General features: G+C 41.8%; 1 protein-coding gene across 1 annotated transcript in view; it reads left to right on the forward strand.

The window, feature by feature from the left end:
• The window catches only part of LOC134586213 (probable cation-transporting ATPase 13A4), a 130514-nt gene that overhangs the window by 63729 nt on the left and 54545 nt on the right, over positions 1-12240 (forward strand). The window contains exon 9 of the mRNA XM_063441709.1: positions 11868-11937. Within this exon, the coding sequence (XP_063297779.1) occupies positions 11868-11937 (70 nt within the window). The remainder of the gene's footprint in view (positions 1-11867; positions 11938-12240) is intronic.

Genomic DNA, 12240 nt, shown 5'->3' on the forward strand with positions numbered 1-12240 from the left:
CATTTATAAGGGGGGGTGGACATATCATTCTTCAACCCCTCAAATTAGTGCAGTTTTCCACCTAACAGTTTTCCACCTAAGGAGTCCTTAAAATTAAAAAAAAGTAATAATACCTGCTTACCTATTCCACTCCCTCTAATAATACCATCAGAAGTCTTCTTTCTTCTAAATCTTCTTTTCTTTGGCCCCCAAAAAGTCTAAATTAAAATCCATATTTATGCAGCACAGCTAGCGAAGAGAAAAAAAACTCAACACTTGATTCGTAAATAAAAATTAAAAAATCCATATTTACTCCTTTAGGGCTCTATAAGAGCACTGACAGGGAAGTCTCACTTCTTTCAATACTTGCCTGACATGCAACAGGTGGGCGTGTAAGGAAAGGTCTAAAACCTACCTTTTAGTAATTAGTAATATAGGAGATATAAGTATAAGAAAAATAAACAGAGGGTATGGGATGCTGGGAAAGATCAGCCGCCCAAGCTCTGAAATGGTTACAAGGGGTATAGGGGGCTTAACCCCAGGGGGAATTGAAGAGAGAAGAAAGGAATGAACAGAACGGCCACCATACAAAAAGATGTATGAAGGTGGGGGACTGCTCATCCAATGTTCTATACCCCTTAGGTAGTAGTATTCACAATGAAAAGGGGAGAGCACAAACATAAAACAAAAAAGTATACTAGGAAAGTATATAATGAAAAAGACATGGGTATTGAACCCTTTAATAGAACAACATCTATATGTAGTAGTAAAATTGGCTTCACTGTTAGCCAAAGGGCAATGCACCTAATGAGGTGTGTATGTGAGTGAGATTGGAGACTCACGGGTGCTGAGTGAGTGAGGTAAGTGCTCACTAGTGTTAACTAGAACACATGCAGTAGGTAAATGTTAGAGACCAGTAGGTAGAAAGGTCACTACAGAGATGCATACAAATATGTCATACTCAAAGCATAGTAATATTACCAGGAATCTAGCCAAAAGGGCTGAGGGTTATGGTAGATAGGGATATAGTGTGAGCCCTAGTAGGTAAGGTACCCCTGGAAATGGTAGGGTAGTAGTTAGCACAGGCTACAATGCTAGTGTGGAAAAAGGCAGTAAGTCCAAATGGCTAGTTGAGCAAGTACAAACGTGCCCCACGGGGCGTGAAAGTGTAACTTATTGCCGAGAGCAAAACTCCAAGGACACGCCAAACCCACACCTTGCGTAGCCCTAAACTTGCTAACTAACTCCCTTAAAACCAGGGAACCAGGAAACACTACCTGCTGCTTCAAGGCAGCCTCAAGGCTATCCCTAGCAATACACCCCACTCGCACGAGGCATTCCTAGATAGTCATAAAGCGGACTAAAGCATAGTAGTATTGCCAGGAATCTGGCCAAACGGGGCTGAGGGTTATGGTAAATAGGGATATAGTGTAAGCCCTAGTAGGTGAGGTACCCCTGGAGGGGGTAAGATAGTTGTTAGCACAGGCTACAGTGCTCGTGTGGAAGACGGCAATGAGTCCAAATGGCTACTTGAGCAAGTACAAACGTGCCCCGCGGGGCGTAGAGGTGTAACTTATTGCCAAGAGCAGCAACTTCTAGATCACGCCAGACCAACACCTTATGTAGCCCTAAACTTGCTAACTATCTCCCTTACAGCCAGGGAACCAGAGAGCACTACCTGCTGCTTCAAGGCAGCCTAAAGGCTATCCCTAACAGGATTCCCCACTCGCCCAAGGTATTCCTAGGTTGTCATAGAGCGGACTGCTAGTGTTCTAGAGTCATAGAGAGGAAAATAAAAGTGACCAAAGTGGATCAAAAAAATAAACAAAACGAAATGAAACAGGAATGCATCGGCATTCTGTAATGCTCGACGCGCGTTTCGGCGTATGGGTACGCCTTTGTCAAGAGCTAAGGGAAGTCCGCCTACCTGTCCGTGTTAAAAAGGTGGAAAGGCCCGCCTCTAGGGCCCCGTCCGCCAATCGCTAAACTCGGCTCCGCCCATAGTGAACACATCATCGTACTGCCTCCCGAGGTCCAATCAGAAGTAGGGGAGGGAGGGAGGGGGAGGAGACATAGGCGCGAGCCGCCCCACGTGGGTGGCGAGCTCGGTATCTCTCTCAGGAGTACCGTTTAGGACCCGCCCCTCCAGGGAGCGTCATAGCTCCAGTGCCCAATCATGTACTGGGAGACACGAAGGGGGCAGAGCATCTAGTCATCTCTGCAGGGAATGTTGCAAAAGTTATAAATGTCATCTTATCTATCGCCGCCATAGGGAAAGTTAATAAAAGTAAATATAATTATAGTGTTAACTAAAGGGACGACTAGAAAGTAACCTTGTGTATCATAATGTTAGCTGCTGATATCGTAAAGGTGATCTTTAGTAATGGGGTTGTAGAGCCCCGGTGAGGCAGCCACACTGTAAAACTCAGAGAGGAGCTCTATATTCATGTAGGGGCCAAGGATGGCGGGTAGGAAGTTTCGAATTACGTTTTCAACATACAGTGGGTATCACAGTAGACAGCAGACTCCCTAAAAAAATAGTAATAAATACTAGATAAATAAAAATAAAGATAGAAAAAAGAGGAAAGAGAATGAGAAAGAAGAGATAATAATAGAAGAAACAAAAGAATGTATGAATGTGTGCCCCCTATAAATTCTCTGAATACTATATGACATCACATTATGTGCAAGCACCAAAGGCCATTCTAACCTTGATAATAGGGGGAAGACAAGAAACTGTAGGTGCAGTGGTGGAGAAGGACACCTAATGAGGTTGGAGAAACGATAGTCCTCAATGTATGCAGCTGAAAAGCCTGGGGGGAGAGGAATGGGCGCTGACCATAGTTGGATATTGGGTCATAGCCTGTCAGTAAAATATATCAAGATAAATCAAATGAAGGGGGAGAAGGAAAAACCTTCATTCAGGCCTTTAGGAGAAAGGGTGTTAAGTTTGTATATCCATCCCTTTGGCGCAGGGTTTTATCAAAGTCACCCCGTCTGTACTCACGTTTAACTAACTCAAGACCACAAAACCGTATATTTCTTGATGAACCGTCGTGGTGTTCTTTTAAGTGTCTCGAGATGGGGGTCTCAACGCGATTTTTAGTGCATCTCGCATGCTCTTTTATGCGTTCCTTAAGAGGCCTAAATGTCTTTCCCACGTACATCAGCTTACAGCTGCACGTGAGGAGATACACCACCCCTGCCGAGTTGCAATTGAAAAAATGTGCAACCTGAAATTATTGTTTGGCTTCACTGTCCCAGACTTTCTTGGAGTCCCTTAAGATAAATTTGCACGCTACACACCTTCCACATTGGAAGGTGCCTACTGGTATTTGACGCCCCAACCATGAAATCTGGGGGTTCTGTTTATCAGTAAAGTGACTGGGGGATAGCATATCCCGAAGGTTTTTTCCCCTCCTAGCTGTAATAGTAACTCGTGGACCCAGTACTTCTTTCAAGTGCAAATCTTTAAGGAGGATGGGCCAGAATTTTTGTAGAGACTCCTTTATAGCATTCCATCCCGTGTCGAATGTGCCAATCATCCGAATACTTTTATTCGTGCTTCGATTGGCATTTGTTGAGTCCGACAGGAGTTCTTCCCTGTCTGTCAGTAGAGCCCTTTTGTAGGCTCTTTTCAAGCACTTATTTGGGTAACCCATTGCTTTGAATTGTTGCCGTAAGGACTTAGCTTTAATTTGGAAGTCTCCTATATCTGAGCAGTTCCGTCGGAGTCTGAGGTACTGACCCGTCGGAATGCCCTGTTTGAGGGGCCTTGGATGGTGGCTGTCCCATTTAAGAAGGGAGTTTGAAGCGGACGGTTTCCTAAAGAGAGTTGTTTTAACGGTGCCATCCCCGCAAATTGAGATTGATAAGTCCAAAAAATTCAGAGAGAGGCCCCCAAATTCCGAGGTGAATCTGAGATTATCCTCGTTAGTATTAAGGAGGGCCACAAATTGGTTGAATTCATCCGCATCGCCTTGCCAGACGATCAGGACATCATCTATATATCTATATCATGATGTGATTTTGGACATGAAAGGTGATAGTGTACTACTGGTCCTGATTTTTTCTTCCCACCACCCCAGGTGGAGGTTGGCATAGGACGGAGCACAAGCCGTGCCCATCGCCGTACCTCTCACCTGGTGGTAGAACTTCTTATTAAAAAGGAAGAAATTGTGTGTTAGGATGAACTCGAGGAGATTAATGGTGAAATCAGTGTGTGCCTGATGATCCATACCCCTTTTGGTTAAAAAGTATCTGCTATGTTCCAGACCCCTTTGGTGTGGGATAGAAGAGTACAAAGCCTCAACGTCAAGACTACACAATTTAGACGTAGGCAAAATATGTAAGTCAGAGAGAAGATGTAGAGCCTGCTTCGTATCTCTAATATAGGACGGAAGGCTTTCTACAAACGGTCTGAGAATGCGGTCAATGTAGAGGCTCCCATTTTGGGTTAGATTGTCTATCCCCGAAACAATGGGGCGACTGGGGGGGCTCTGGAGGTTTTTATGGACTTTGGGGAGGCAGTAGAAGGTTGCTATTTTAGGGCAGGGATTGAGGATAAAGCGATATTCCTCATCAGATAGCAACCCTCCACTGCGTCCCCCGTCCAGAATCTCTTTGTAGCTTTTTAAGAAGGCATTGGTCGGGTCCGAATGAAGAACCGTATAAGTGTCCCTATTGTTAAGGATATCCTGTACCATTCTCTCATAATTGGGTTTATCCATCACGACCACATTACCCCCTTTGTCTGCCTGCTTGATAATGATGGTGTCGTTATCTCTGAGAGATTTTAAAGCCTGCTGTTCTTGGCGAGAAAGGTTCTCATTAGGAATGGAGGTAAAGTTAGTTGTTGCTATATTATCAATCTCATGTTTCATTGCTTCAAGGAACAAGTCGATGTTCCTGAAGGGTGAAAAGTTAGGGGTAAAGCGGCTCTTGGGTTTTAGTTCTGTATACCTTGGGGGTGTTCGGATATCATTATCCTCCAGTAAGGCCACAAGGTTATTCAGACATTCCACATCTCCAACAGAGAGACCGAGAGACCTGGCTCTCTTCTCTTTGCTGAGTTCGTGGAATTTGTGTAGTGCCAGTTTTCTCACGAACAAGTGTAGGTCTTTGACCCAAGTAAACCTGTCGAATGAGGGAGTGGGAACAAACGAGAGGCCCTTTTCAAGTACCCTACAGTGAGGCATCTCAAGCTTAACGGATGAGAGGATGATCACCTGTAGATTTGGAGTACTGGTGGGCACGGGAGTGGATCTATTCATTAGTACCGTCTCCTTCTTCCTCTCTCCCCCCGTCTCCCGTCTCTCCCTCCCTGATTTCTGGATTGGTAACGAGTCCGATAGTTTGGGTATTCCTCCTGGTGTCCTATTTCTAAAAAATCAACCCCCTTTTTAAGAATGCTACGTGGGTTGCTAGCGTCACTGGGTGTTGCAGCTACAGTTTGTGAGTTCGAGGGTGCTGGGTTGGAGTCGGTGTCCGAAGAATCATATTCTGAGGTCAGGTTGTTCTCAGAGTTCTGTCTATACCGTCGGTTAGGAAATTTGTAGATGTTACCTGTTAGGTAGTCTCTAGAGTCCCTGATGAACTTCTGATGCTTTCTAAACTTAATAGATTCTTGATATCTGTCCAGATTTAGTTTCAATTTGTTCTCTAAGCTGGAGAAAGTGGCTTCATCCTTAAACTGATTGAGTTTCTCAATCTCTTCCCCCAGTTTCTGATTGGTATTTTCTAATTTAGTTTTTTCAAAAGAGCAGATAATCTCCATGAATTTTTTGGAACATAGCCCCGCTGTCGTTTCCCATTCTTTCATGAAGTCAGGGTTATCAGTGTATGCTGTTGGAATGTTCCGAACCCTTAAACCCCTTGGTATCATCTCCTTTCTAATGTAGTTTTCTAGTGATGAGATCTCCCAACATGTCCGAATTTGCTGTTTGTACAATTTAGTCATGGAATTGAATGACTGATTTATATCCAGAGGTGATTGTTCATTGACTAATGACTCGTTTGAAAAGACGTTCTCTGCATCCCTACACCAGGTATTGAAATCTTGTCTATTAGAGAGAAAGCCTGTCATGGTGGATGTAGTAGTGTGTACCACAGTGATGTGTAACCTATAGGTATTAAAACCTGCTCAATATAAGTATAAGAAAAAGAAACAGAGGGTATGGGATGCTGGGAAAGATCAGCCGCCCAAGCTCTGAAATGGTTACAAGGGGTATAGGGGGCTTAACCCCAGGGGGAATTGAAGAGAGAAGAAAGGAATGAACAGAACGGCCACCATACAAAAAGATGTATGAAGGTGGGGGACTGCTCATCCAATGTTCTATACCCCTTAGGTAGTAGTATTCACAATGAAAAGGGGAGAGCACAAACATAAAACAAAAAAGTATACTAGGAAAGTATATAATGAAAAAGACATGGGTATTGAACCCTTTAATAGAACAACATCTATATGTAGTAGTAAAATTGGCTTCACTGTTAGCCAAAGGGCAATGCACCTAATGAGGTGTGTATGTGAGTGAGATTGGAGACTCACGGGTGCTGAGTGAGTGAGGTAAGTGCTCACTAGTGTTAACTAGAACACATGCAGTAGGTAAATGTTAGAGACCAGTAGGTAGAAAGGTCACTACAGAGATGCATACAAATATGTCATACTCAAAGCATAGTAATATTACCAGGAATCTAGCCAAAAGGGCTGAGGGTTATGGTAGATAGGGATATAGTGTGAGCCCTAGTAGGTAAGGTACCCCTGGAAATGGTAGGGTAGTAGTTAGCACAGGCTACAATGCTAGTGTGGAAAAAGGCAGTAAGTCCAAATGGCTAGTTGAGCAAGTACAAACGTGCCCCACGGGGCGTGAAAGTGTAACTTATTGCCGAGAGCAAAACTCCAAGGACACGCCAAACCCACACCTTGCGTAGCCCTAAACTTGCTAACTAACTCCCTTAAAACCAGGGAACCAGGAAACACTACCTGCTGCTTCAAGGCAGCCTCAAGGCTATCCCTAGCAATACACCCCACTCGCCCGAGGCATTCCTAGATAGTCATAAAGCGGACTAAAGCATAGTAGTATTGCCAGGAATCTGGCCAAATGGGGCTGAGGGTTATGGTAAATAGGGATATAGTGTAAGCCCTAGTAGGTGAGGTACCCCTGGAGGGGGTAAGATAGTTGTTAGCACAGGCTACAGTGTCTGCAGTCCGCTCTATGACAACCTAGGAATACCTTGGGCGAGTGGGGAATCCTGTTAGGAATAGCCTTTAGGCTGCCTTGAAGCAGCAGGTAGTGCTCTCTGGTTCCCTGGCTGTAAGGGAGATAGTTAGCAAGTTTAGGGCAAGTTAATAATTTGCTAATGTGCATCCAGCCAGGTGCATGCAGATCAAATTTTTTTTAATTGGTTCTTTATAAATATTCCAAATCATACACTTTGTAAAGGGTTCAGATGCTAATGCACTGATTTTAATCCTGACACCAAATGCATCTGGTATGTTTTTTTTGTTTTTTTTTTTTAAGTGGCTAGGCAGAAACAGATTTCCATGCACAAGTCTAGTAGCTTCAGATAATTTTTTTTTGCATTTTTATATAACCAGCTATGGGAATCCTCACAGAGAAGCATTGGGTTCAATACTTCTCTGTGCGATTACCATACATGCCCAGTAGGTCCTCAGTACTTCTCTATGAGAAACATTGGAATAGACCGAAGATCAACCAGATGGATTATCTGAGAAGAGGAGGACAGGCAGCCTGGATGAGACTGCTGGGCTTTGGATGAAAGGTAAGTAAAAATGCATTATTTCATTAAAAAGGGTGGTCCAAATTTGCTATGGATCACAATAACATTAAAAAAACATGTTCGTTAAGATGTGATACCCTATCTTTGGTTCCTCATTTTATTTAATGCAGTTAAAGTGTTAATCCCAGCCCACTGGAAGTCCCCCGCATCACCCTCCTTTAAAGAGTGGATTGCTTACGTAGAGGCTATCAGGGTGATTGAGGAACATAAGTTCAATATTAGTGATATTTGTCAACTTATGTTTTTATTTGGTGTCCATGGATACGTTTCCTCAAGCACCAACTGGGAGGGCTTTGACCTAAAGCACCATGGTTAACTGTGTCACCACTGTCCAATATACATCTTCACTTCTCCGCAGAAAATACTGCAGTAATTAGCAAAACATGCATTATAACTATACCTACTTTTGACAGTCATGCTTTCACATGTACAGGTGATACTTGAAAAATTAGAATATCGTGCAAAAGTTCATTTATTTCAGCAATGCGATGTAAAAGGGGAAACTAATATATGAGATAGACACATTAGATGCAAAGCAAGATAGTTCAAGCCGTGATTTGTCATAAGTGCAATGATTATGGCTTACAGCTCATGAAAACCCCAAATCCACAATCTCAATAAATTAAAATATTACATGCAATCAATAAAACAAGGAGTGTACATAGAACAATATCGGACCTCTGAAAAGTATAAGCATGCATATGGACTCAGTACTTGGTTTGGGCCCCTTTTACAGCAATTACTGCCTCAATGCGGCATGGAATGGAAGCTATCAGCCTGTGGCACTGCTAAGGTGTTATGGAAGACCAGGATGCTTTAATAGTGGCCTTCTGCTCTTCTGCATTGTTCGGTCTCATGTCTCTCATCTTTCTCTTGGCAATGCCCCACAGATTCTCTATAGGGTTCAGATCAGGCGAGTTTGCTGGGCAATCAAGTACAGTAATCCCACCGTCATTGAACAAGGCTTTGTTGCTTTTGGCAGTGTGGGTAGGTGCCAAGTCCTGCTGGAAAATGAAGTCAGCATCCCCATAAAGCTCATCTGTGGAAGGAAGCATGAAGTGCTCCAATATATCTCCTGGTAGACAGCTCCGTTGACCCTGGACTTAATGAAGCACAGTGGACCAACACCAGCAGGTGACATGGATCCCAAAATCAACACAGACTGTGGAAACTTCACACTGGACTTCAAGCATCTTGCAGTGTGTGCCTCTCCATTCTTGCTCCAGACTCTGGGTCCTTTGTTCCCAAATGAGATGCAAAAGTTGCTCTCATCAGAAAAGAGGACTTTGGACCACTGAGCAACAGACCAGGTCTGTTTTTCTTTAGCCCAGGTAAGATGCTTCTGACGTTGTTTGTTGTTCAGGAGCAGCTTGACAAGAGGAATACGACATCTGAAGCCCATGTCCAGGATCCGTCTTTGTGTGGTGGCTCTTGATGCACTGACTCCAGCCTCAGTCCACTCCTTGTGAAAGTCCCCAACACATTTGAATGGCCTTTTCCTGACAATTCTCTCCAGGCTGCGGTCAACCCTGCTGCTTATGCATCTTTTCTTCTACACTTTTCCCTTCCACATAACTTTCTATTAATGTGCTTTGATACAGCACTTTGGGAACATCCAACTTCCTTTGCAATTACCATTTGAGGCTTTCCCTCCTTATGGAGAGTGTCAATGATGGTTTTCTGCACAACTGTCAGGTCAGCAGTCTTCCCCACGATTGTGATTCCTACTGAACCAGACTGAGAGACCATTTAAAGGCTCAAAAACCTTTGTAGGTGTTATGGCTTACTTAGCTGATTACAGTGGGACACTGTGAGCCTAGAATATTGCTCCTTTTCACAATATTCTAATTTACTGAGATTGTGGATTTGGGGTTTTCATGAGCTGTAAGCCATAATCATCGCACTTATGACAAATCACGGCTTGAACTATCTTGCTTTGCATCTAATGTGTCTATCTCATATATTAGTTCCCCTTTTACGTGGCATTACTGAAATAAATGACATTTTACACGATATTCTAATTTTTCGAGTATCACCTGTATACGGTGCACTGGGTTGTATAAATTTAACCAGCCTATTTTTATTCTTTCCTTGATTCATTCTTTTAAAGCTATATCTTTCGAATAATTAAAAAAAGGGGTATTTAAATTTCAGATCTAATTTTCTATTATTACATGGCTCTCAGTAGTTTGACAGCTGCTTTCAATGTCAGATCCTAGCTTGTGGGACAGTCTTACATGCTCCATTAGTATTAGCATGTACATTAATACAGACTTCAATAAATGCATTAAAGCATTTATTATAAATGTGCATCAGAACTATTTTATTTTCCATTGGACATCAGATGTATTCAGTGATGCCTGGGCATGAAAATGTTACACATACACTTCCATAATGGTACAATTATGAATGTGTTGTGCTCTTGCTTTCATATGTTTGATAGATTTTTGCCTCATTAATATGTAGTGTTTTTCATACTCAAATCATTATAGTTTTCACATAGAAAATGTAATGTTTTGCAGAATAAGCACCATAAGCCTGCCTCTTTAGACACACACCCTCACTCAAAAATACTTATCAAACGTATGCACACAACTCAGCTACTGACAGTACTGAATGAACTGAACTACAAAGAATCTGCATTAGAAGGAGAGGACACCCACGGTGACCTATAGTATTGATATCCCTACCTGTTTGCAGTATATTTGCAAGTTGTAAATTAAAAGCTACTAACTCTGCTGTTGGGGTGAGACTGTGTGCATGCATTCCAAAAAAGTTTTTTGGCATGAGGTAGTGTGACTAATGAGGCAAGCTTGAGGTGCAGCATTCTGCAAAGCCTTTTATTAACTATAAATATTTGAGGCATGCAGAGAAATGTAGCATACTAATGAGGCCAAAATTAATCAAATACATTGAAATTATAATGGTGCATGGAGCATCCCTTTAACATTAATTTACTTTTCTTGCTGTGCTGTGACAATTTCATTTGCAATCCAAGTTTCCAGAATGGTAAATATAAGGAGAAAGGAGCCAATGCAGGAGATGGGGGTAATAGTATGGAAAGTATTAAAAAGTAACCTCTTCCTTAAACTGTAGGACAGAAAATAGAATTTGTTATGGTGTCATCAAAAAAAACATTATGTTTTTCTGATACCATATAAAATTGTAAAAATGAACTCCATTATTTTATGTTTAAGGTTTCATGTTGATTAAAACTTTATATCAACAGTGTATTTATTGTATGTCACATACAACTAATAAAATGCTACAGTTTATGGCTAGTGATGTCGCGAACATCCACCAATCAGAGTGCTCTGAGCCTAATTGCAGGGCGGGGCAAGGCTTTATAAGCCTTCCCCCGCCCTGCAGTGCTCAGTCTGCACGGAGCCCTCGCCGGGTGAAGATGGATTATTATTTTTTTGCGCTAACTGTTTAATAGACATGCCCCTACTCGCGGTATTGCAAGTAGGGGCATAAATTTACTAATACTAAGTAATTTTTACTTAGTATTAGTACATTTGGCTGAAAGACCAAAAAAAAAAATTAATGCAGCTTCAGAATTAATTTAAATTGCATGCTGTCTAGGAGGTGGGAGGGTCTGTGAGGGAGGGTTTGCTGCTGATTGGCTGGAATGTGTCTGCTGACTGTGAGGTACAGGGTCAAAGTTTACTCAATGATGACGAATAGGGGGCGGACCGAACATCGCATATGTTAGCCGTCCGTGGCGAACCCGAACACGCGATGTTCACCAGGAACTATTCGCCAGCGAACCGTTCGGGACATCACTATTTATGGCAATTCTAGGATGACTAGTCTGTAAATTATGCCTCTAAATATCATATCAACACATTATTTAGTTGAGCAATTATATTTAATGTAACTGAAATATAGACAAGGCTATTTACTAAAATGTCAATGTGGAGCAAATTCAATGTGAATTCCCAATCTGAGGCTGTGTGTTCAGTGTGGCCAAACTGAAAGCATAGCTGGCATAGAAATTGCTTCCAGTTTGGCTATTTTGACCTCCTTTTTCAATTCTCACTTTAATGAATAACCCTGTAATATTAATTATTCATTATGTTTTGTAGGAGGCGTGTTTGTGGTCCCAATGCCATTGAAGTTGAAGTAACACCAATTTGGAAATTGCTTTTTAAGGAGGTATTCAGTAATTCAATATTTTACATAAGTTTTCAAGATTATTTTGAAAAAAAAAAAGTAGATACAATAAATAATTTCACATCAGAACATTGTTTGGATATATAACAATCTAAACATATAATAGTGCTTGTGACATGTAATGGTTTTTACAAAGATATAAGGACAACAATGAAAATGTATTTCTTTGCCACAGATGGATTGTGCTCATTGTTTATTTGAACTTTATTATAGATTTTAATATTTTTACTACTGCATAATGTTTCAATGACATTCATTATTAATCCAAGATCAAACAAGACTTAG

Source organism: Pelobates fuscus, chromosome 2 (genome assembly GCF_036172605.1).
Source record: "Pelobates fuscus isolate aPelFus1 chromosome 2, aPelFus1.pri, whole genome shotgun sequence".
Taxonomy (NCBI): Eukaryota; Metazoa; Chordata; class Amphibia; order Anura; family Pelobatidae; genus Pelobates; species Pelobates fuscus.